The sequence below is a fragment of the Palaemon carinicauda genome, chromosome 5 (genome assembly GCF_036898095.1).
Source record: "Palaemon carinicauda isolate YSFRI2023 chromosome 5, ASM3689809v2, whole genome shotgun sequence".
Classification (NCBI taxonomy): domain Eukaryota; kingdom Metazoa; phylum Arthropoda; class Malacostraca; order Decapoda; family Palaemonidae; genus Palaemon; species Palaemon carinicauda.
The window spans coordinates 105,035,153-105,062,652 of record NC_090729.1 but is presented as its reverse complement, the minus strand read 5'-3'; the positions used below and the strand labels follow the sequence as shown (position 1 = coordinate 105,062,652).

The following is a 27,500-nucleotide window of genomic DNA, read 5'->3' as shown; positions in this document are numbered from 1 at the left end:
AGAAAGCCCTTGATTGTGGGCAGGAAGTTCGTGTGATTGGCCTTGATTTTAGTGCTGCCTTTGACCGTGTTAATCATGATGACCTTGTTTTCAAACTCAATCAGTTGGGAGTGGGTGGGTCGTTTCTTATCCTTATTGAAAATGTATATATTAGATTGCAGAGTTGTATATGAATGTGATATCTGGTGTTCCACTGGGTAGTGTTCTTGGCCCATTACTTTTCATTCTATATGCATATGACATGTGGTTTGTTCTAGAAAACAAGTTTGTTGTATATGCAGATGATGGTACTCTCTTTGCATCAACTCCATCTCCTGAATGTAGATCTGGAATTGCTGAATCCCTTAATAGAGATTTAGCTAAAATTAGTGCATGGTGCAAATTATGGGGTATGAACTTGAATCCTAACAAACCTCAAAGTATGATTGTAAGTAGGTCAAGGACCGTGTCTCCTCCACATCTGGATCTCAGCATTGATAATGTTTCTTTAACTTTGCATGACTCATTTAAAATTTTAGGTGTGATTCTCGACAGCAAATTTACTTGTGAGAAACATACTAGGTCTAGGACTTTTTCAATTGCACAAAAAATTGGCTAATTGAAAAAGTCTTTCAAGATTTTTGGGGATCAATCTATTCTGAAGAAGTGTTTTAATTCTTTCACTTTACTTTGTTTCGAGTATTGTTCTCTTGCTTGGTCTTCTGCTGCTGATTCTCATCTAATTTGTTGGACAGGAACTTGCGGTCTATTAAATTTATTATTCCTGATCTAGATATTAATCTCTGGCACCATCATCCAATTACTTCATTATGCATGTTGCATAAGATTTTTTTATAATTCTGACCATCCTTTACATTCAGATTTTTCTGGACAGTTCCATACTTTTCGTAATACAAGGCTTGCAGTTAATTTTAAAAGTCAGGCCTTCTCCATCATGAGGCTCATTAATACATAGTATTCTAGAAGTCTTATTCCGGATGTCACCAAGTTGTGGAATGATCTTCCTAATCAGGTAGTTGAATCAATAGAACTTCAAAAGTTCAAACTCGCAGCAAATGTTATGTTGAACAGGCTTACATAAGTCTTTTTATAGTTTATATTTTAAATACCTGTTTTAATGTTGCTAATGTTTCTAAAATATTTCATTTTAATTTTTCATTACTTATATAGTTTATTTGTTTCCTTATTTGCTCTCCTCACTGGGCTATTTTTCCCTGTTGGAGCACTTGGACTTATGGCATCTTGCAATAATAATATATATATACAAATATATATATATATATATTTATATATATATATATATATATATATATATATATATATATATTTATATATACATATATATACATATATATATATATATATATATATATATATATATATATATATATATATATATATATATATATATATATATACATATTTATATATATATATATATATATATATATATATATATATATATAATATATATATATATATATATCTATATATATAATATATATATATATATATATATATATATATATATATATATATATATATATATATTACATATTTATATATACATATATATACACATATATATATATATATATATATATATATATATATATATATATATATATATATTATATATATATATATATATATATATATATATATATATATATATATATATATATAATATATATATATACATATATATATATATATATATATATATATATATATATATATATATATATATATATATATATATATATATATATATATATGTATATACATATATATATATATATATATATATATATATATATATATATATATATATGTATATACATATATATACATATATATATATATATATATATATATATATATATATATATATATATATATATATATGTAATTCTTACAAGCTGGTCTAGTGTAAGGTAAATATTTTATTTATGTATATCATATGTGCATTTAAGATGTGAATAGCCAGCTCATAAGATGAGTTCCTCTCGTGTAGATATAAGTTTTGTATGTATATTACGTTACACTTTCGTCATTTATTTCATTGTATTTTTCATTCGTCAGTTTATGTAAATTTACGTTATTTCTAAGAATTAACTTTTTTGGGCTCAAGCCATGACGTCCTGATGGAAGGTTCCTTTTTGGTAGCTTCCTTGGGTATATTGACTACTAGGATATTCCCAGAGAATTTAACCACAGGTTATCACAGAATTCTTACTTCTGGAGCGAGTATCCTAAAGGTTTCTCTTTAAGACATCGTATATCAACAGGGGACGCACGTATTAACACGCCACATAGCTCTCTGCACCCTATATAGAGTTAACACTCCGATATGGAAGGGGCGAAGAATAACTGGGGAGCCGTTCCACTGCTATACTCGTCCGTGGCTACTTTTGGTACTCGAAACGTAAACAAACGGGCGCCATTGCTAAATGACGTCACGTCCGTCTCCATCCTTCTGCTAGTAGCTGCCTTGCATAGACGGATTTCCCTTTGTGCGTTTTTTATCGGCTTGCATTTTCGTAATGTCGCTACCTTCGGCCTCGCCTTCTTCTGGAAAGATGAGTACCAGGTCCCAGTATTGTTTAAATAAGCTCTGGCAGTAAAGTAACTTATACTTTTCGAGATATTTCGTGTTTTCTGGCGGAGCTGTGCTACTACCGGACACGCCATTTTATGGCGTCACTGTTCTCTTGCATGCCTTATTTAGCTAGTCTGAACAGCTTACTCCGGCCTCTTAACTAATTGATATTGTTAGTTATTTAGTCTTCATGGCTAAGAACTTCATATATCATGTTTTAACGCTCTATTATCCGGTCATCGCCTGACCCCATACTAGATTGCTAGCTTAACCCCTAGGCCAGATTGCCTAGCACCAGTGTTCATGCATGATATATTCCAGTGATCCTAGGTTAAGTTATGAAGATAGTGGCATTATTTATCATACTGTTTACTGTGATGCAAGTGTTTTTCGCCTTCAGGGACCATATAGGGGATCGGTTTGATTGTGTGCCTTTCTAACCTAAACTAAATGTAGAACCCCTATATGCTCCCATCATCCCCTGCCTATGGGCGTTCCCTCTGTGTGACCATGCTCCCCCTGCTATATAGGGGGATCATGTCCGTATCAGAGTATTCATCGCTTCTCTGTCCTCCCTAAGGGAATGATCCCCCCTTAGGGTTGTGTCCGAGAAAGAGGAACGGCCTGTCCTTCCTCAGTTGCTTCGGTTAGGTTTCTTAACCTTCCATGCAACTTGCGATGTGTCATTCAGCCTACTTAGCTTGGGATTTAACACTCCTTATCTAGGTTAGGCCTCGGGAGGGGGGGGGGAGAGAGAGCTCTGTACTGTTTTAGTTTGAGACGGTACCAGTGCACCGTTCTCATTCAGGTTACCTCCCTTCCTTGGTGGCCGTTTTTGTACAGAGCCTCCCCTATGGAAGACCCCTCTTCTTCTCCCTCCCCACCTATCCCTTGGCATAGTCTAGCCTATACAAAGGCTAGCCTATACACATCTGTCCCTAGTCCTACAACTCCTCCTTTGGGTGGAGCGATAGGGCTATCTTGAACTCCTGTTGACAGGCCGCCCTGGTACATATACCCTTCATAGCGTCCTATGGCGTTAGCCACTGGAAGCGAATTGTCCACAGGGGTTCTCCCCTCTTGGGTGTACCCTAACCCTCCCTTGGGTTACCCTGGCACCCGGCCGACTGCCGGCTCCCTGCCATTGGGTGATAGAACCCTCTCCTATTATGGGTACACTCACTCAGAGGGGTATGTGATCTTACCCCTCCAATCCCTCCTTCTGTCTCTCTACCTATCCTGGTGCCGGTCCCTTGCCGCCTCTACTGCCGGCGATACCGCCCTTCCCTTGGTGACACATTCCTGAGATACCCTCCCTCCCCTAAGTCGACGGCCTTCCGTGTGCCAGAGGGCTGCCGCCTTCCGTCGGCGTACAGCCGATGGCCCACCAATCCATTACCTAGTTTCGGTTGTCCACCCTTCGGGCCGGCCTCCGGCGTGCCGGCAGTGATTGCTGGCGGTCTGGGTATACTATCCAATTCTGCCTTATCTTATGAACTGGTCACCAAGCCGTCAGCCTTCAGCTGCCGGAGCCGCCTCCCGCCGGCGGCCGCCAAGCTGGCATTATACCTGAATCCTCAACGTGTCTATTTTAATGCCATAAACCCTGCTGGAGAGGGCTTCGGCGTGCCGCCGGTCTGCCGGAGCTCCCCGGAAGCACCAAGGGACCTGCACCCCTTCTTCTAGCTATTGGCTACATGCTGATAGCCCTACACCGTAACCAGATAGCTTGGCTACTCTGATGGATAGGTATTGTCTTACCTTTCTATTGGTGGCTGTGCTGTCTTCCTGCATATTACAAATTTCCAGCATACTGTGTGTCTTAGCGCAGCTGGTTGCCGGAACCTAAATCTATATGGGGTCTTCTGCTACCCCCTTTACTCTAAGGGTCTGAGTGGTCTCAGTCCTTGATACACCTCGCAGGCAATCTCCGGTAGAATTATCTTCTACCCTCTACGGTGATCCATGAAGATTTCCGTTTATGTGTCCTCGGTCACAAATGAAATTGCCTATTGTTAAGGTTACGGTAACCAGCTGGGCGGGATGCACAAGTATGTGTCTATCTACTTCCTTTCCCGCTCCTCTCTTTAACATTACAATATTCTTGAATTATTTAATGTTAAGTGAAAGTTTAACTACTTAAAATTTAAATTTAGAATAATGTAACTTTCTTATGACTTCCGTATACTAATGATCTCTTTCTTCTACAGGAGGAGTACATCAAGTGTCACCACAACTTTTGTGGAGTGAAGTGCCCGGACTTCTACGGGCACACGGTGTGTCGGACCCACGCCCCCTGCGCCGCCAAGAAAGGCGACCTAAAGTATTGGGACCCGCAGCACTGTACAGTCTGCAAGAGTCGTTTGGCCGAGGCATTCGACGATCCTCCTTCAGCGGAGGCAAGGGACAACGCTCGAGAGAAGATACGCAAGTGGGTGCGTGGCTTCCAGAAGAACGCCACCGGACCGTATCTCGCTACCGAAGATTTGAGGGCCTTGCTATTTCCAAAGGCATCAACAGACTCAGTGGTCCCTAAAGATCAGATTCCCACCGTCCAGATAGTGGTGGAACCTGATGTGGTCATGGCTCAGTCCATGCATGAGTGCCGTTTAGACTCCGACAACGTGGACCGTATGTCGGAAGTGTCGGAGACCACGGGGAGGAACCTCATGGGCGACGAGCTCGACTATGAGCAAGATCAGGTGGAATAACCTGATTCGGAGCATGAGGTCGCTCCAGCCTCCACCCCTGCACCAACTCCTACACCAACGGATGTATCACTTCCTTCTACATCCGCTACCCCGGATCCTACCCCATCTAGCACTCAGGAGATCTTCAAGATGCTTGAAGCTCTCATGGATAAGAAACTTGGCGAGACGCATGAGTTCTTCAGGTCCAACCTCGGAAGTTCGAAGCAACCGAAAAGGATTTCGGTTAAGGACTTCCCTGCATGCTCGGATACTAACCCATGAGGTATGCCGAGCACATGTCGATCACCACGGGCAAGATCTTTATCAGTGAGAAGGTCGGCTCGATCGCGTTGGAAGAAGTGGAATTCTTCCCGAACTTTGAGGCTTACCCAGACTGTTACGTCCGACTCAGGTCCGAACCCACCTCTAAAGAAGAGACCGAACCAAAGGAGGTTATCATGTTCGATCTCCTGAAAGCCCAGGCTATGTTAGCCAGCGCGGTGAAAAGTAGGGAATTCACCAACTCGAAAATGCCGGCGCTTAGCAAAAAGCACCCGACCTTCGTCGCACCTGACAATGCGACCTTCCCCTTTCTGGAAAAGGCCTTCACTGTGGTACATAAGGCAGTGGAAGAAGGGAAACCTTGCCCTGTACTGGAGGAGTGCAGGCCCTTCTCCCTGACCACTCCCCCTGATGTTAGACACTGGAAAGACGTCCAGTCAACCTTCGTAGTGGGGACACTAGAGCCTGACGTCGCTGGTCTTCAGTTTAACGAGGACCTCCCGAAACTTAACGATCATCTCCTTCGTCGGGAACATGATACGAAGGAAAGGCTCGCCGCATCTATGTCCCTCCAAGTACAGCTCGAAGTCATGGCCGGTGACACTAGGGTCCCTGACTACTACATGGTCCTTGCCAAGACACATCTGGCAACGGTAGTAAAGGATCTGTACAGCTTCATGAAGGCTCGTAGAGCCTGTCGTGAATTCGTGTTTGCTAATGCGACAGTACGACACGAACCCCGGAGGCTGATTTCCTCTACATCTGGGGAAAACATCTCTTTCCCTCCTCCCTAGTGAAAGAGATTACTGACAAAGCCGCCACGGAGAACAGGAACCTTCTCCACAAATGGGGCATATCAAAGAAAAGGAAATCCTCTCAGGACGACGGCCCTCAACCTAAGAGGAGACCCACCAAACCAAAACCCCAGCAACGTCAACAGAAACGGCAGTTTCCAGGATCCGCTACTCCCCAAGTGGCAGCTCAGCCACAACAGACCTTTCAATTGGTCACCCTACCTGTCTTGTCACAGTCGCCAGTCTTCACCCCTGCATTTGAGCATCAGTCAACTACCTTTCGTCCCAAAGGTAGAGGCTCAAACAGAGGTGCAGGCAGAGATGCATCTCGCCGTCCCTCCAGAGGCAGAGGAGGAAGGGGAGCTAGCGGCCGAGGTAGCAAACCCTCGGGAAGCCAGAAGCAATGAAGTGTTTCCGGTGGGAGGAAGACTCCGCCAATTCCAGGATCGTTGGACCTTCGATCCCTGGGCACACAGCATCGTCAAGAAAGGTCTAGGCTGGAGCTGGATTCAACCACCCCCAACCTTCCAGCAATTCTTCCAACAGTCAACCCCCCTCCTGGAAGAATATGTCCTAGAACTCTTGAACAAGAAGGTGATAAGGAGGGTAAAGTCAACCAGGTTCCAGGGGAGACTGTTTTGCGTCCCCAAGAAGGACTCCGACAAACTCAGAGTCATTCTAGACTTATCCCCCCTCAACAAGTTCATAGCGAACAACAAGTTCAAGATGCTGACTCTTCAACAGATAAGGACCCTTCTGCCTCAAGGTTCCTACACGGTCTCCATAGACCTGGCGGATGCCTACTGGCACGTTCCAATGAACCACCACGCTTCCTCCTACCTAGGATTTCGACTCCAAAGGAAAAGCTACACTTTCAGGGCCATGCCCTTCGGGCTCAACGTGGCCCCACGGATCTTCACCAAGCTGGCAGACGCCATCGTTCAACAGTTCCGCCTCCGCGGCGTCCAGGTGATGGCCTACCTCGACGATTGGCTGGTCTGGGCGACATCGCCCGAAGATTGTCTAAGATCCTGCAACAAGGTCACCCAGTTTCTAGAACACCTGGGATTCAAGATAAACACCAAGAAATCTCGCCTCTCTCCAGCTCAGAAGTTCCAATGGTTAGGAATCCAGTGGAATCTTCAGTCACACCGCCTTTCCATTCCCCAGAAGAAAAGGAAAGAAATAGCGGGGTCTGTCAAAAAACTGCTGAAATCCAAGCGGATCTCAAGACGTCAGCAGGAACAAGTTCTAGGCTCTCTACAGTTCGCCTCAGTGACAAACCCAGTGCTGCGTGCACAGCTAAAGGAAGCCGCGGGAGTCTGGAGATGTTCTGCCTCCATCGCTCGAAGAGACCTCAAGAGACGGCTCCCAAACAGACTTCGGTTGCTCTTAAAGCCGTGGTCGGAAGCAAAGGCCCTAAAAAGGTCCATTCCTCTTCAACATCCACCTCCATCACTTAACATCCAAACGGACGCTTCGCTGGAGGGTTGGGGAGGTCACTCCCACCAACAACAGGCTCAAGGTACATGGTCTCCCATATTCAAGACGTTTCACATCAACATCTTGGAGGCCATGGTGGTCCTTATCACCCTGAAGAAACTCTCTCCGCCTCCCTCGATCCACATTCGTCTGACTCTGGACAACTCGGTGGTAGTCCGATGTCTCAATCGTCAGGGCTCGAGATCGCCCCAGATAAATCAGGTGCTTCTCCCAATCTTCCGCCTGGCATAGAAGAAGAAATGGCACCTGTCTGCAGTTCACCTACAAGGATCCCGCAACGTGACGGCGGACGCTCTATCTCGGACAAGCCCGATAGAGTCGGAATGGTCTCTAGACACAAGATCGTTCTCCTTCATCTCTCACCAAGTCCCGGAACTTCAGATCGATCTCTTCGCAACGAGCGACAACAATCAACTTCCTCGTTATGTGGCCCCGTACGAGGACCCCAAGGCAGAAGCAGTGGACGCCATGTCACTGGATTGGAACAGATGGTCCAGGATCTACCTGTTCGCTCCCTCCAACCTTCTGCTGAAAGTCCTCTCCAAGCTGAGAACCTTCAAAGGGACAGCGGCCCTAGTGGCTCCCAAGTGGCCCCGCAGCAATTGGTACCCCCTGGTCCTGGAGCTGCAGCCCACGCTGATCCCTCTCCCAGGCCCAGTTCTCTCCCAGCAAGTACAGAAGTCGACTGTCTTCGCTTCATCACTGAAAGTCAGGGACCTTCATCTCATGATTTTTTCTCCCTAGCCGCGAAGAAAAGGTTTGGGATCTCGAAGAAAAGTCTAGACTTCCTCGAGGAATACAAGACCGAATCCACACGACGGCAATACGAATCATCCTGGAGAAAGTGGGTCTCTTTCGTCAAGGCAAAAAATCCTATGGAAATCACCATTGATTTTTGCATGTCCTTCTTCATTCACCTTCATGGACAAGGCTTAGCAGCCAACACGATTTCTACTTGCAAATCGGCCTTGACTAGACCACTACTGTACGCCTTCCAGATTGATCTGTCCAGCGATATCTTCAATAAACTGCCAAAGGCATGCGCTCGTCTACGCCCAGCACCTCCGCCAAAACCTATCTCCTGGTCCCTGGACAAGGTGCTCCATTTTGCCTCCAACTTGGACAACGATTTTAGCCCTCTCAAGGATCTGACTCAAAAAGTTATATTTCTTTTTGCTCTTGCCTCAAGAGCCCGAGTCAGCGAAATAGTGGCATTATCAAGAGACGAGGGTCATACCCTGTTTACAGACTCAGGAGACCTTACCATCTTCCCTGATCCGACGTTTCTCGCGAAAAATTAATTACCCACCAAGAGATGGGGCCCCTGGAGAATCTGCCCCCTGAAAGAAGATGCCTCTCTATGTCCGGTAGAGAGCCTCAAGGTCTATCTTCAGAGAACTTCAGACTTTGGTGGAGGCCAATTCTTCAAAGGAGAAACATCGGGCAGCGACCTGTCACTGAAACAACTAAGAGCGAAAATCACCTACTTCATTCGCAGAGCGGATCCTGACAGTACACCCGCAGGTCACGATCCTAAAAAAGTCGCATCATCTCCGAATTTTTTCCAGAGCATGGATTTTGAAAGCCTCAAGAGCTTCACAGGATGGAAATCTTCGCGCGTTTTCTTCAAGCACTATGCGAAGCAAGTGCATGAAGTCAAACATTTCATGGTAGCCGCAGGTAGTGTTATGAAACCTGTAGTTAACTCTGCATAGAACAGTGAGTTACTTGGGACTTTAACTCTTCGGGTGCCTGTGTTGACCCTCGTGTGATACATAGTGATTTCATGGACACTTAAGTGTTTCTCATAGACTGTTCTTTACAAGGTGAAATGTCATAGTCGTCACATGAGTGCCACATGCCTAGAGCATGATGTGTTTTTTCCTTATTAAAGACTGACGTTCCTATGGAACTTGTGCTTTCTAATAATTTGAAATTTCTTTCAGATTCAAGAGCGAAGTCTTCTCATTTCTATGTACATTATAATTTGTTTGTAAATTAATTTTACATCATTTATTGCATTTATTATTACTATAACCTGCAATTGTGAAATAAAATGTCTATTTTATTACTTGTGCGTCTCTCTCCGCTCCTATTCATACTATGAAATATATGGTTGTCATAGTTTCATTATCCCCTTTTCCTTGAAATAAGAAGAATAATATGTTCTATCTGTATTATATACTCACCTATGCTGTGTAATATTCCTAATTGAATACTTACTTGCGCCATATCTTCGAGACCAGACTGTTTTCTAGCCATGGAATATAGTGCCTAACCACCACTTATCTATTGTTGAGAATGTTCCTACACGAATATCGACCATTCCGTCTTGTCTCCGAGTTCTTCACGTACTCTCCGCAAGGTGAGTAGCCCTTCGATGACCACTTTGAACTTTGGTATGGACCGTTGGGACTTCTCTGCCAGGGGGGCAGGAAGCTGCATCCCCACGGAACCTCTATCGAGGTCACAATGCTTACCCTTATTCAAAGCCCTTGGCACTTACTCTATAAGGGGAAATCTACCACGATACATTGATTCTCTGGTACTCTTCCATAAGGACGTCATGGCTTGAGCCCAAAAAACGGATTTTGAGCGAAGCGAAAAATCTATTTTTGGTTGAGATAGCTATGACGTTCTGATGGACCCTCCCTGCTATTCTAGTCCAGCCTTTCAGGCCCCGCCCTGTCCTTCTGTATCATGGAGATTAGCAAGCAGCTGGCATCAGGATGAGGACGGACGTGACGTCATTTAGCAATGGCGCCCGTTTGTTTACGTTTCGAGTACCAAAAGTAGCCACGGACGAGTGCAGCTGTGGAACGGCTCCCCAGTTATTCTCCGCCCCTCCATATCGAAGTGCTAACTCTATATGGGGTGCAGATAGCTATGTGGCGTGTTAATACATGCGTCCCCTGTTGATATACGATGTCTTAAAGGGAAACCTTTAGGATACTCACTCCAGAAGTAAGAATTCTGTGATAACCTGTGGTTTAATTCTCTGGGAATATCCTAGTAGTCAATATACCCAAGGAAGCTACCAAAAAGGAACCTTCCATCAGGACGTCATGGCTATCTCACCCAAAAATAGATTTTCCGCTTAGCTCAAAATCCGTTTTTATTTCCCGTACTTTGTCACGAAGTCTTACGTAACCTGTTTAAGAGTGTTATATGACCCTACGAGGTTTGAACGAGGGATTGTGTAAATTTTTTTTTATACTTTTAATGGGTATTGCGTCATGTTTGTGAGAAAATACGCAATTCTTATATTTGTTGCGAGTTTTGGAAGGTTCTCGAAAACCACAGCGTAAGTTTTTATCTTTTCTGTCATTCCCAGGAACAGTAGGCGGACAGAGCTGTGAAGAGAAAGAGTTGCCTTGAAAGCGAGGTTCTTTCCCCTGATTTTGTATTTAGTTGCTAACTTTGCCTTTGTTAGAAGCCGGCCCCCCCCCCCCGCCACGAGAATAATCTACTTAGAACAATCTAGAAGTTACCAAGTCAAAATATCTGTGCCCTTAGGAATGCGTAGGGAAGAAGAAAACCAGCCTATTCTGTGAAAGAGCCAACACCCTCTCTCTCTACTGCCTTGATTGAGTCCTCTTGAAAGTGTACAGTTTAAACATAACACATTGCGTGTAGTGTGTTGAAACGTTAAGGAATACTTTGAAGGTGTGTTCAATTTATTGTGTCATTATGTGTGCTATTGTTATATAAATTTCTGTAGCTGGACCCGAAAGGTTGTGCGAAAACGTGAAGTATATTTGTATCGCCATCTGGTTAACTTTATGTGAGCTAATCTTATAAGTTTATCAGCTACCTTATGTAATTTCTTTATGAACTTAATCCTTAGTGTGTTAAAGGTTATCTATTTTCATTAAGTATCAAGATTAAATGTTGGAGTACAATTTAATTTCCAGTGAAACAAGATTATATAATTTTCTAAAACTATTTATTTCCTTTGTCTAGTCTAAGGCTTAATGCAGATTTAATATTTCGAGTCAAGTGATTACATACTTCTCAGAGTGTAACATCTCTTTTGTCTTAATCCAAGTGTTAATCAGACTTAATATTTCGAGTGATTTACTTTTTATGTAAATTCTTTCAGTGTTGTAATTTTTATAGAATATATTTATTTTTATAGAATATATTCATTTTTATAAAGTCTTTTATTTCAATCACCAGTGTTTATTTCAGTATTTACTCGTATCCTTGTTAAAGAATCGAAGTAAGAGGTTGTTTGAATAGCTCCTAATAATAATTATCTAGTTTTGTTTTGAGTGTACTTAGGAGACCTTTGGATATTTGGTGTTTTTATATATTTCTGGGAGTTACATAATTTTCTCTGGCATCAATGCCCTTAGATGTCAGGATGCCTGAAAACTTTAAATCAATCAATCAATATAATTTTCTCAGAGCTCAGGTATTATTTTCAAATGTAACATCAATGTAAAAAAAAATATAAATAAATAAATAAATAAATAAATAAATAAATAAATAAAAGGCAGGAGAGCTTGTAACTCGAGAGGTTGTGTAGCTTACCTACCATGATATATAATATATATATATTTTGGTTCCCAGCCCATGGGACCAAAATGTAATATATGTGTGTGTATATATATATATATATATATATATATATATATATATGTGTGTATATATATATATATATATATATATATATATATATATATATATATATATATATATATATATATAATGAATATAATAAAACATTAAATGAACATGTTACTTGATGTTGACAACACAGAATTATGATGCTGCTCAAGATTATCTGTGCATTATAGAAGAGAATAATTACAAAAAAAAAAACCTGTAAAGACTCAATAATAATTAATATCTATAAAATGGAGAAGCAACTGCAACACCAGCAAAGGTTATTTCCTTTCCTTTGCAGCTGGTAAACTCCTATCAAGTGCTGTGCTATAATTGTAATGTAATGAACAAATACCCAACTCTGTTACCAGAGACCCAGTGAGGGTTCAGGATAGAAAGAGGGACAATTGACTTGATTTTCAATCAGGCATAAATATGAGAAATGTTTAAAGTATAATAGATATATAAATACATTATACATTATTATTGTTATCATTATTATCATAATTATAATTAATTAAACTACAACCCTAGATAGAAAAGCAGGATACTAGAAGCCCTTGGTTTCAATAAGGAAAAATAGATAAATAAGTTAAGGAAATAAACTATACATGAGAAGTAATGAATAAAAAATTAAAAAAATGTCAAGATTAGTAACAGCGTTAAAATAAATCTTCCATACTGTATATAAACCATGAATAGAGATTCATGTCAACCTGTTCAATATAAAATATTTCCAGAAAGTTTGAACTTCTGAACTTCCACCAATTCAACCATCTAATTATGAAATTCATTACACAACCTGGTTACTGCTGGAATATAACTTCTAGAATACTGTGTAGCATTGAGCCTTATGATGGAAAAGGCATGACTTAGAATTAACTGAAACCTAGTACTAAGTACAGATGAACACAAAGGATGGTCATAATTATGAAAAATCTTATGCAACATGCATAGGGAACACATGAATGACAGACAGTGCCATAGATTAATATCACTATCAGGATTAAAAAATATAATAGATAGCAAGTTTTTGTGCAACAAAATAAGATAATAAGTCACAGCCGAAGACCAGACTGGAAAACCATACTCAAAACAAGGTAGATTGAAAAAAAAAATCTTCAGGACAGATTAGTCACAAATCTTAAACTTTCTCAATATGCAACTTTTTTGTGCAAATGAAGAAAAAATAGACTGCATTTCTTTCTCTTAAGTAAATTTGCAGCCAAGAATCACACTTAGATTTTTCAGGGTTTTATATAGTCAAAGAAACAATAAAATAAAGATCTGGATGTTAAGAAACTACTGCTCTCACAATCATAATTGATTTTTTTATAAATCAACTTCATGTCCTTTAACTTGTCCCACGCAATAGCATTAACAAATTTCTCAAAATATTTTGGCTGTCATTTCAGCATAAAACCAAGATTCTGAATTGGCAGCTCAGAATCCTCATCCTTACACGTGGGAATGAGAGTATAGCAGGTTGATGTTCACCTCCATTATATAGTTTTATTACAGGAAACCTTTACAGAGAAGGCAACAGGGCCAAAATAGAATAAGATTACAATGGTAGCCTGTTCAACAAGAGCCTATTACAAACTGATACTAAAACATATACACAACATGCTAATGACAGTGCAATTTTGACCATGATCCAAGAATCAATACACATTCCTTAGGACACCTTATCTGAAATATACTGTATACTTGGCTCACAGACAAATAAACAAAAATACAAGTCATAGTACAACAAACTAAACCAAATATAAATGTGTCCAACTTCACTGTTGATGCTGCACAACTACGAGTGGTACCATTTTACAAATTCCTTGGCAGCATTGTTTTACCAATGACTGATATTAACAAAGACATGCTGAAGAAAATAAACAGGGCTTCATTAGCTTTAGGATGCTTGAAGACCTGTGTTTTTCAGACCAAACACAGGAGACTAACCACTAAAATCCAAATATATAAAGCAGCATATATCACAACTCTCCTCTATGGTGTAGAGGCCTGGACTCTATAACACTGCCAGCCAAAGCAACTGTACCACTTTTAGTTCCTCTTTGAAAAAAAAAAAAAAAAAAAAAAAAAAAAAAAAAAAAAAAGGCCTCACATGGAAAGATCATATTCTACTCAAAAGAAAATCAAATTATCTGGTTGCTGTATACACACTTATTGAAATTTTCCTAATAAAATTTGTTTAAACAAAATTCACATTTTTCACTCACATCATGTGTAGACATATCAAATGAAGAAATAGAGAATATGACCTCTCTTTTCTAGGAAACATTACTCTGAATATTAGAAAAAAATGCCCCCAGTAATCTTTAACTTATAACTTCATATTAAAGTGACACATTCCACTTTCATACCACTACTGCACTAGGTGATTTAGGGGGGGCTATACTTTTGTAATGAACTCCTATATTGTAATCATGAAAAAAAAAAAATCTTTTATATCTGTAATTTTGTTTCAAGGCAATATCTCTATGACAGATACTTAAGGAAACCCTCAATTCCCATCAAAGATGAATTATATGCTTTTTTTCTGTTACAAACTACTAAAGAAGACACCCATCATTATGATTAAATTGGCTTTGAACAAATTTTGTTTAGTTGAGCTAATAACAGATTCTACCAAAATGGAACATAAGCCATTATTTCACGACAAACCAGCAGAAAGATGCTGTACCATCATCATAGGTTGAAATTGAAATCTTGTTCTCTTTAATAGTTGGTTAGTATATTGTGTCAAATTGCTAGGTTAGTGCATTGTGTCAAATTGCTAGGTTAGTGCATTGTGTCAAAATGTTACATATTCGTTTATTAGCCTTTTATTACTTGATTTAAAAAAAACAAAATAAAAACAATGCTAGTGATAGATTCTTATCAAAATGTCAATCAGTACTAACAAACCTTCACTTCAGCCAATATCTCAGGTCTTTTTCTGTTGTCATTCACCTCCATTTGGGTCCTCATCTGGAATGTCAATTCTTTGCTACAAGATTTCTCGTGTCTGCAATAAAAAAGAAATTTTACCTTTCTGATGAGCTTTATTTCAATACAAAACCAATTAAACTTTTAACAAAAGTAACTGGTAAGATTACAATTACCTGTAAAATTGAAATTAACTATTCACGCTACAAGCCATAGTTTAAAGGAAAACAGAAGAAAAGTATACGTCCTTTAATCAAACTTGTTTTTATACATTGTACAGTACTAGCTAGTCTTCATGGAAAAAATCTGAATTTAAAAGGAAAAATTAGTAGCCTAGTTATAAAAATTCACACACACCAGAAGCTGATGTAATTTCCATAAAAGACTTGTACTACATTCTATTACAAAATTTATAATAAATCTGTGGAAACATGGATATAAAACTTTTGTCCAACTAAAATGAAAACAAAAATGAAATTACGCATGACCTTGAGTATTGTGATTATATGAGTACTGATTTTAACTCGGTAAATGTGGTATGAGGAACCCAAAAACGTGAGTAGGTGAGTAGGATATCACAAGGTTAGAAATAACTTCTTTGGATTGTGACACCCAATGGGTATAAAGGTGTGAGGATTTACTCAAGAGTAAATTTCTGTTTTTTGACTGTTAAAAGCATTTAGGCTAACCTATCTAAGACAAATTGGAGCCATAAGTTATTCAGTTACGCGCTGTGTTCATTTTCCTGATGCCCTGAAATTGTAAAGGTGAGAGTTCAGTCTAGCGCTGTGTGTTTTCCCTACACCCAGAAATTATAAAAGTGAGAGTATTGACCTGATTAAATAGGTAGAGTTCAGTTTATTGACATTTGCCCCTAGAATAAAGAAAAAACCCATTTTGATTCCTTTCAATGCACACACCTCTTGTAATGTAATGAGACACTAATGGATAATGAAACAAAGTAATGTATATTACGAAGGGTATAAACAAGTAGTAAAGCTTCCTAATGTAAGACATTTTTTACCTTTATCTGATGTCATGGTAAGATCGTACAACACTCCAGAGAAGTGGGTACCAGGAGAGATTGTAAGAGAGATAAGAAATTTACATTATGATGTTCGTGTTGGTGATAATGTTGTAAAACGTCATGTTGATCAATTACAGCCATTAAACAGAAATACAGTAGAGCATGTGAATGCTAGAGATGAGAAACTTATACTAGTAGTTAGGTCAAATGAGTCAAATATTAACCAAGATGCTCCAACATCAAATGTAGATTCAGAACCAATTCATGTACCAGTACAAGATGAGGATAAAGTGCTTCCTAATAGGATTAATAGAGGAAAGCCCCTGAGAGATTAGATTTATAAAGATTTTTACAATGTCAAGTTAAGGGGGAGGAGACGGTTATGTATTATTGTAATAATGTACTGTATTACTTCAAGTGTTACATGTATTGCGCAACACTGCATCATATTGCATGGATAAAACATGTTATGCTTTGTATATAAGTGAAATGATTTATTTTTATATTAAGATTCAAGTGTTTATTAATTACAGTACCTCAAAGATAGGATGTGATTCTTTATAGTTTTGTACTGGAGTAGGATTTAAGTCTTTTGAGAGCGATGCTCTTTTGTTGTTTGGCAATGTTTAGTTTGTCAGATTGTTTATGACGCTCCACACACACACAGAGCAATGTAGTCACAAGAAATATATTAAAATGTATTCTTTTAAGAAGTCTGTCTCTGATTATAACCCATTCAATTCAGAAGACAAGTCGGCCACGAGGCTGGGATTTAATATCATCATCTAACTACTGTATTATTATTTCCAGGTGAGTGAGTAGTATGCTGAACTCATTATATATCCTACAACCAAATAGTACAGTCTTCACAAGACGAAAGACCACATCTCACGTAGGCTACTTATTTTCTTTCTAGCCGCAGAATTTTCTTTAGATTATATTAAACACACATTGAATGTAACATACTACAACTGATCAGTGGAACAATGGTTCTTCACCGCAAAAGAAATTGTACAAAAGTTGAGTGCACAGTTCTTCAGCTGCTGATTCTTTAGACTCCACGTCTGTTCCTGGGTTCACCCTTTTTTTCTCAAATGCCATCTATTGATAGGTATTTTTATACCATGCATCGTTGTCAAATTATGACAAGGGTATTACTCAGTCACCAGACATATTTAGTAATCAACAGACAGACAGTCTCCCTGACTTCAAGATGCAATATGCTACCCACATATTCCTCATCGGCCCCCTCTTTCTTGGATGGTTCTTTGAAGTTTTTTAATTTTGCTATCCCTATCAGGATCTTTGATGGTTCTTGCTCATGTTTCTACGGTCATCAGGGCTGATAATTAGCTTATTCGAAAAATCTAAAAAGTCTGCTTTTAAATGTAATAATGGTGTGCAAAACATCATTCAACAATACCTATGGGCAGCCATTGACTCCCCATTCAAATTTCTTCAGTCATGGGAGTTGCTGCCCAAGCCTTCAATGTTTGGAGCCAAGATTGACGTTATTTTGTTTTTGTTTCAGGATCGAGATACAATGCCTCTTCTTGAAACTTAGTTTAATTAATGGAATACGATACCCCAGCCTACTTAAACAGTGGTTTTCAAACAAGATATTTCCCCTTTTGTAAATTTTTAGCACTAAAACTTTCACATATAAACCATTCTTGACTTCCTGAGCTACCTAAAAGCGAAACGACTCACCAGGGATTAGTTATTCTAAATATCAAACCTGCGACAGAGCTTTTGCTCAGAGAGTTCAAGCTTCAACTGAAAAGGAATACAATTTAACCATAAGAAAACCTTTCTGGTACAATTCAGGAACATAAGTGGAGGGCTACCCTTAAATCTGCACTGCTTAGTGCACATATAACAGTTCCTCTTTTACTTACACCAGATGGCTCTGTCACTCACTGTTCAAAGAAAAAGGCAACCCTTTTGGTTGATGTGTTTGACAGTAAGCATGATGTGTTTGACAGTAAGCAGAGTACAGTAATGAGAAACTTGATCATCCTCATTCCCGTTTTCCTGAGGCTAAACTAACTAGTTTAGCTAATTGGTCTCGTGAAATTAAAGGTTTCTTTATGGGCCTTGATCCTTATGGATGTGTAGACACAAATGATATATTTCCTTTAGTTTTCATAAAGACGGCAAAAAGATGTTCTTTTGGCACTTGTTAGAGAATTGGTACTGTTACTCCATTATGTAAATACGTTTGTTGTTCGTCAAGTCCAATTAATTACTGCCAAATTTACATAACTCCCATGTTATCTAATGTTCTCGAACATCTTTTGGCAAAACGTCTAAATAGGTTCACTGAAGGTAATCCTGTTTCCAAAGTTTGCAATTTGGCTTTCGTAAAGGCCTTGGAGCATATGATGCCCTTCTTACAAACTCCAATGCTGTAAAGAAATCCCTTGATTGTAGTCAAGAAATTTGTATAATTGGCCTTAATTTTAGTGTCGCCCCTGACTGTGTTAATCATTAGGCCTTTGTTTTAAAACTCGAACAGTTAGGAGGGGTTGGTCTTTACTTAGCATCATTATTGAATTTTTAAGTAACATATTGCAAAAAGTAACTTTTGATGTGCAGCATAGTGACTAATAATGTGATATCTGGGGTAGCATTCTGGTCCATTAATTCATTATATACACACGTGGTTTGGCCTAGAAAGCAAGCTTGTTGCATATGCAATGACACTACTCTCTTTGCATCAATTCAATGTTATGGATGCACATCTGGGGTTACTGAATCCCTTAATAGAGATCTAGCTAAAATTAGGGCACGGGGCAAATTATGGGGTATGAAGTTGAACCCTAACAAGACTCAAAGTATGATTGTAAGTAGGTTGAGGACATTGACTTCTCAACATCTGGATCTCTGCATTGATAATGTTTCTTTAACTCTATGACTTTTAATTTTTAAAAGTTTAGGTGTGTTTCTAAATAGCAAATTTACAGTTGAGAAACACATTCTGTCTCTTTTCAATTGCACAAAAAATGGATTATTGTGTAAGTTTTTTAAGGTTTTGAATGATCAATCTATTCTGAAAAGTGTTTTAGTTCTTTCATTTTGCCTTGCTTCATGTACTGATCTCCTGCCTGGTCTTCAGCTGCTGATTCTCATCTTGGACAGGAACTTATGGTCTATTAAATTTCTTATTCCTAATCTAGATATTAATCTCGGGCACTGTCGTTCAGTTAGTTCCATATACATGTAGCAGAAGATTTTTCATAATTCTGATCATCATTTGCATACAGATCTTCCTGGACAGCACCATCCTGTCAGTAATACTAGGTATGCAGTTAATTATGATATTCAGGCCTTCTCCACCATAAGGCTTAATACTACACAATATTCGATTAGTTTTATTGCAGCTATGGCTAAATTGTGGAAAGATATTCCAAATCAGATGGAACTTCAAAAGTTCAAACTTGCAGCTATTACTTTTTTTTTTGGGACAGGCAGACAGAAGTGTCTTTATATATATATATATATATATATATATATATATATATATATATATATATATATATATATATATATGTATGTATATATATATATATATATATATATATATATATATATATATATATATATATATATATATATATATATATATATATTTGGGCTCAAGCCATGACGTCCTAATGGAAGGTTCCTTTAGTAGCTTCCGAAGGGTATATATGACTAAAGTGATATTCCCAGAGAATCAAACCAAAGGTTTCACAGAATTCTAACTTCTGGCGCGAGTACCTTTAAGATTACTCTCAAGGGTATCGTATATCATCAGGGGACGTATTCTTGACACGCCACATGGCAATCTGCACCCCGAATAGCCTTTACGCCTCTAGGCTCTAGGGGAAAACGTGGCAGAATAGAAGGGTAACCGCAACAAAGATTACCCTGGTTCCCCTACTACAATCGTATCAAAACCGCGCCAACTCCCTCTGGCGGTAATTCCTTTATCTGTAGCGACTCGCTACGGTGGTGTTCCCTGTCGATCTGACATTTCCGATCGATTTCTGGGAATCTTTATGCTTCTACGGCTTCTTTCTCCATCTAGAAAGTTGAGTACTGATTCTTTACAATATGTAATTTAGTTCCAGCTTCGCAATGAAATTGTGTATTTCTTGTGTGTGGATCTTTGCCGATTGCCGGTGTCGCCATGGCACTATCATTCTTGGTACATGTGCTATTTAGTTAGCAGAACGATATTCCGGTGTAAATAGCTTATTCATTGTTATGAAAGCTATTTAGGCATTATATATTGTAAAGATATCTATAAGCATATTTTTCCCTTTCCGGGGCGATCGTATATGTCAGAGTTTTGGTGATTTAGGTAACCAAAATCTCGTCATGTCTGGGTAACATAACCTAGACAACATATACTTTCGTCCTTTCCCCGGTTACCCTTGTGTTTTGGTTATCATTCCTGGAGATCGATATCTCCTGGAATTATATTACCCATCATCAATCTCACTAGAGATTTATGGGTAATCTCTCTTCCCTCTGAGAGTAGCCTTAGGCTACAACTCTCTGCGTCGGCCTTGAATTTTGAATTCAGGCATGACTAGCCTAGAGTTTTCTGTCTCATCCCTTAACGGCCGTCGGCAAGTTTTGGGATTCGATCAGAACCTCAGAGTATTTAGTCTTTGTCGGCAGTTGGTCGGCGGGGTGATTGCATTCCCTTGCCGTCGGAACTACCGGCATAGGAGGCTAGCCTTCCCTAGACTACACCTGAAGTGGTCGAATGTTACCGCCACCTTCTCCCTGTGGTCTAGTAGACTAGTCCTATGCTCGCCGACCCTAGGCTATAGAGTCGTATACTCTTGTGGCCTAGGATGGCGCCAGCATTGGAACTCTGTTTCTCCCTTGTTGAGAGGAACGGCATGAGCTGCCGTCCCCTTAACTGTATTAGCACCTCCTAAGCTGGAGAATAAATGATTCTCCTGCCGCTTGTGGTCGTGCCGGTACTGAAACAGAGTTTCTTCAAGGTGTGTAGATCCGGCAACATTGCCGGACCTCCTATACCTCATATAGGACCCTTTCCCCTCCCCTCTCTGTTCTTTAACGATGGCCGAGCCATTGTCTTTCCTGTGCTGGAGTCCTGCAACCTTACCATTGCAGGTGGGTTGCCGGGGCCGCCCAGAACCCCCCCCCCTCCTCAGTCATCAGCTGTCGGAGACTGCCGACTGCCAACGGCCATGACGACTGTCGGCGACTGCCGGCTTCCAGCGGCTTTGGCGGTTGTGGATGGGAGGCCCCTTTTGTCACCAAGGTTCTCCAGTTCTCCCTTGAACTGCTAGCCACAGTTTCTGTTGTCGGCGTATTGTTCTGGCCGGCAGTAGACCGGCACAGATAGGTACTGACTCAGTAGGTAGCATGCCGACAGTACTCGTGCTGCCGGAGGCTGGCCTACAGTAGTAAGCCGGCAATAGTACTATGGCTAAATGGAAGTGAACCTTCTTTTCGGAGAAAGGCAGTAAAATTAGACTTTTACATCTTTTACTACTGTATACATATACAGTAATAGAGAGCCTTCACTCCATGCTTTCTCTCTCTCTCTCTCTCTCCTTTCTAGCTTGCTAGATGCTCCGACAATAGCTAGCTAATCCGGCATTATGCCGGCTGTACTACAGTACATGTGTATACAGGTAATCAGTATAATTGCAGTATAGTATATACAGCAGATGAATAACTATCGTACATATTGTACTAGTAGTTATTTCCGATATATCTTGGGTATCCCTGCCCAGATATTTGCTGAACCCAATTCTATATTGATGGATTAATATTTCATCAATATTCTGATTTGAAATCAGTTTCCATGTACCCTGCAATATTGAATTTCGTAAAGGGCTGGTGGTGTGACACCTCTAACCCCTAAAGGGGAGAGCCCTTATCCCTGAGTTTCCCTGATCAAGAAACTCCCTGATTTAATATTGTACGGGAGGTCACAGCAAATAGATTGGTTGGGATGCATAAGTATATGTCTTTTATTTTCTGCCGGCTGAACTACGGTATAGGTCTATACAGGTAGTCAGTATATTTCCGGTATAGTAAATACGGCAGATGGATAACTAACGTATAGATTATACTAGTAGTTATTTCCAATATATATTGGGTGTCCCTATCTAGATATTTGCTGAACCCAATTCTATATTGATGGAATAATATTTCATCAATATTCTGATTTGAAATCAGTTTCTATTTACCCTGCAATATTAAATTTCGTAAAGGGCCGGTGGTGTGACGCCTCTAACCCCTAAAGGGGAGAGCCCTTATCCCTGAGTTTCCCTGTTCAGGAAACTTCCTGATTTAATATTGTAAGGGAGGTTGCAGCGAATAGATGGCTTGGGATAGACAAATGTATGTCTTTTAATTTCTAATCAACATATCTTGGATGCGAGCTTCTGCTGTTAGCGCTCCTATTTCGAAAGAATGACATTCCTTCGATACTCTGATTGTGTATCAATCCTCCTTACCTCACAGCGTTAAGCATAGAAGGGGACAGTGCATGTACACTTCCTTACACCTGGGTGTTCGAGCCCCCTTTTCTTCAGGGAATTCCCCGGTTGGAGGAATTTCCTTAAGACTGAGGAGAAGTAACAGCATTGGCTCACAAGGGATTCACGGTTATGTGTCTCCAACTATCTCTTTTAGCTTTCTGTCCTAAGCTATTTTGTCAAAAGACAACTTTGCAAATTGCCCATCGATGCGATAATCAATTGAATACTCCTTTCTGTTCTCCCTTCCTTACAGGAGGGACACCAGATGATGCATTGCAGTCTTCCGCAGTTATAAAGATGAGCATTTTCACGGAAATAATATATGCAGGTCCCCCCAGCAATATTATTTCCAAAATCCCCAATCTGCAGGACGGCAGTCTAGAGCTGTCGAACTGTGGTTAGTTTCGTCTCGAAAGTTATCTCTTAAATGCGGTTCAACTGCAAACCCGTAAAATGCGAGAACTCTACGGGAATTGGACCGAAAACTTCACCTTCTCATTACTAAAAATACAGATTTACTGCTCCTTTTAAAGGTCTAAACCCCCAACCCTGCCTCTCAAGTTGAGGTTGCAGACACTAACGGCATTGGTGAGTCTGAGCGGGACTCGAACCCCCGACTGACTAACACCGGGCAGAGACTCCATATTCAAGCCACACCTTGTAGTGAAATCAATGACAGCAGTCATTGTTTCACTGTCACATCTGACTCCGCCGCCAAGAGCCGGATGTGTGTGCCCTTGGTCACCACCCAGTCAATAGATGAGTTGGTATACCTTCAATCGACAGCTCGCCGATTCCCAGCGGTCTGCCGACAGCCCGAGGAGTCTCCTCTGGTTCAGAGATCCGCTGACTATGCGTATAGTTTTCACCACTACCCAGTCACATTGAATACTGGCTAGGATGGTGTGACGTCTGTCAGCGACCCCCTGACAGCCGAAAAATCACTGATATGTCGAAGACCTGCTAGCCATATCGGTACTGAAGTACTGTGCCAATTAACTTACCCCCAAGCACTAGCCTTGATGGTAACAGGCCAGTTGTATAGGGGTATACAATACCCTGTACACCTGCAGTTTAGGACCATATCGCAGACAGAAATCCTTGGTACATAACCATACAATAGAATGGTTTTCCAGTACGTTGTGCTTCTAAGCACAACCCCTTGCTGAGACCTACCTGATTTGGGGGATCCACTCCCCCCCCCCTTTCTTCCTTACGCTGATGCTTCATCAGCCTCTTGATTCTCATTATTAATTCCCCGGATGTAGGGCGCTACTCTAGCCTTATGGACTAGAATCTTCCATCGGCCTCTTCTTGAAAGGGGATGCCCTAGAATCAATAATTAGGAAGACCGCAGCAGTTGGCTGGAAGGATTTACACGTCTGTGTCTCTCCTCCTTCCAGCTTACTTATCCTAAGCTTTATGCAATAGAAAGGAATATTCTATTACAGTGAAACACTGAAAAGCTGATATAGGCGAACAGTCAGGTATGGCCTGAAAGGAGAACGGAAGGGTTTCTTAGTTCTCCCTAGGATGTTAAACTGCATCCCACAGTTACAATGACCGTTGTTCCACAGACAGTCAGATTTATACACCTTCAGATCAAGCGAAGCAAACAGACGCTTCTGGTAGGGGGGAAGTTCCTCCTGGATCGCCGGACCTTTGATCACTGGAGTCCAAGGCCTGACCAAGATGAGACTAGAATGGAAATGGACATACCTCCACCATCCTTTCCTCAACTCTTCTTATATTCAAATTCCCCCTAGAAGAGTATACCTTAAAGCTCTAGAGCATACTAGTGGTGAGGAAAGTAGAGTCCATCGATTTCCAATGAAGGCAGTTTAGTGTTCACATGAAAGACTCAAGAAATCTCTGAGTCATTCTGGACTTGGCGCCACGCAACAAGTTCCAATAGAACAGCAAGTTCAGAATGATAATCCTTCTGAACATAAGGACCCTATTCAGTAAGGGGTGTTGACAATCTAGCCAACCCTGGAAGATGTCTATCAGCAACTTCCAGTCAGTCACCCCCTCCCCTCCTACCTAGGATCCAAGTTATGGAAGATAACGTATATCCTGGACGAGATTCTCGTCGGACTAGTTTCAGTCCTAGGATCCTTACGGAATTAGCAGACAGTCAAGCGAAACCAAGCCTAGAAAGAGTTCAGGCAACGATGGCCCTGGACGACAGGCTGGGGTGGGCAGCACCCGAAATTACGGTCTATGACCATCCATGGAGATGATCCGGCCCTGGAACATTGAGGATGCAAATAATAGAATCTCGATTCTCTCCAGCTCAGGGGCTTCAATGTTTTAAAAAATCATTGAAACCTGTAGTCACCCTAACGCCCCCTTTTCCCCTGGGGATGTAAAAGGAGATCGCAAGGTCTGTCAAGAGACTATGGTAATCAGTCAGGATTCCATAACGCTAACAGGGAGGAGTTTCGAACTCTCTCCAGTTCACGATGATGACAGACCCAGTGCTACTCGCACAACTATAAGATGCGCTAAGAGGCTGGAGAAGATACGCATCAAACGCTCGAAGAGATCTAATAGGACCAATGATGGTCATTCCCTCTCCGCTTACCCTACAATGACCAAAGGCCACGGACCCGTAGGCCATTTTAGCCCTGTAATGGGTGGATAAACTCTCTCCACACAGATCGGACCTCCTCAGGTTGATCTGGAGCATCGAAGCGATAATGAGGCGTCAAAACTGTCGAGGATAAGGGACGTCTCATTTCATTAGGGAATGCTAGCCATCCCTTCCTTAAGGGAATGGCGCCTATCAGCAGCTCGTTTATATATGATCCGCAAGGTGACAGCGGATGCTCTTCTTGGGTTCCACCCAATAGAGTCGGAATGGTACACGGACACAGACCCATTCCCTCCCAGAAAGGGACAAGTCCCCGAGCTGCAGATCGTTCTCTTCATCATGAGCGTTATCAAGATACTATCTCGTTATTTAGTCCCATACGAGGACCCTCTAATGGAGGTAACAGACATCATGTCTCTACTTTAGAAGTGATGGACTTAGAATTCCTATTCAGCCCATCAAAATTTCCTCCAGAAGGCCCTCTACATGCTGAGACCCTTCCAAGGAAGAGGGGCTCTATTGGCTCCCAGAAAGCCCAAGAACATCCCGTTCCCTGTAATGAAGGAACTGAGGCTGAGGCTAGTCCTAGTTATGCACCTAGGATTATCCAGGAGGTTCAGAAGTTTTCTGCCTTCTATTTATCACAGTACACCTGATCCCTTCATTTTACGAATTCCTTGCCCTTAACGGTTAGGAAAAGACTGGGATCTTAAGGGCAAAATAGAATTCCTAGAAGAATACAAGTCTAGTCAACGAGAAGACAATACGAGTCTTCTTGGAAAAGTAAATTGTTTTGTAAAGCAAAAGGGCCCGAAAAGAATCTCATGATCTTCTGCCTGTCCTTCTCTGTCCACCCCTATATTCAGGGTCTGGCGGCCGACAGCACGTTGGCCTTTTGAGGAAGGAGGCAGTGTATCCTTGAATACTATGAGAACGCTAGTTCTTCGGCCTTGTCTCCATATAAACCCTTGATTAAGCACCAAGGGTATGGCCGACTTTGCGAGAGAGGTCACTTAATGAGATCTTTGGATCCATGGACCATTATCTCTGTGCAAGTCAGCCCCGACTAGACCTCTTCTATATGCCCTTTAAATGGATCTAACGATTGGAATCTTTAATAAATTCCCGATAACATGTGCAGGCTTAGGCCCGCAACGCCACTAAAGCCCATCTAATGGTCTTTGGACAAGGTCCTACATTATGCCTCACCTGTGAACAATGAGGATTGTTCCCTCAACCATCTAACCTAAAAGGCTATTTTTTCGGTTCGCTATAGCCTATGGGACTAGAGTTAGTGTAATAGTGGCCCTATCCTGAGGGCCACATTAAGTGAGAGAACTGCATCTCTTTCTGATCTAACCTTTCTCATTAAAGACGTCCTACCTACTAAGAGGTGGGGCTCCTGGAGAATCTGCCCTCTGAAGGAAGATGTCTCTCTAGGTCTGCTAGAGCGTCTAAGGTCTATCTTCATAGAACTTCAGACTTCAGGAGGAACAGCTCTTTACAGGAGAAAACTTTGGATCAAACTATCCACTACAACTGAGGGCGAAGCTCACCTACCTTTTTCGCGGAGCGGATCCTGACAGTACTCCTGCAGATAAAAGATCCAATTAAAGTTGCTTCATCACTGAACCTTCCAGTGTGTGGACTTCAGCCTCTTCGTTCACCTACTGATCGGAGGTTGTCCAATGCGTCTTACAGACAATATACTAAGAAAATCTATGGATTGAAGCAATATGTGGTGGCGGCAGGTGCTATTTGGACCCTGTCGTCTAGCTCTGCGATGAACAGTAAATTGATTGGGACTATCAATTAAAAGGAGAAGGGGTCGGCAATTTTCGTGTGACCTCCCTTTGAATAAGTGTTGCCAAGGTAACACTAAATCTGTTCAGAATCTCAGGTGTGAAATTATACGGATACCATTAGTGCCGTGT

At 40.9% G+C, this 27,500-nt stretch overlaps 1 protein-coding gene across 1 annotated transcript in view; it reads right to left on the bottom strand.

The window, feature by feature from the left end:
- Positions 1-27,500, bottom strand: part of LOC137641382 (RING finger protein 17-like) — a 1,982,860-nt gene that overhangs the window by 656,486 nt on the left and 1,298,874 nt on the right. The window contains exon 22 of the mRNA XM_068373901.1: positions 15,405-15,504. Coding sequence (XP_068230002.1) covers positions 15,405-15,504 — 100 coding nt within the window. The remainder of the gene's footprint in view (positions 1-15,404; positions 15,505-27,500) is intronic.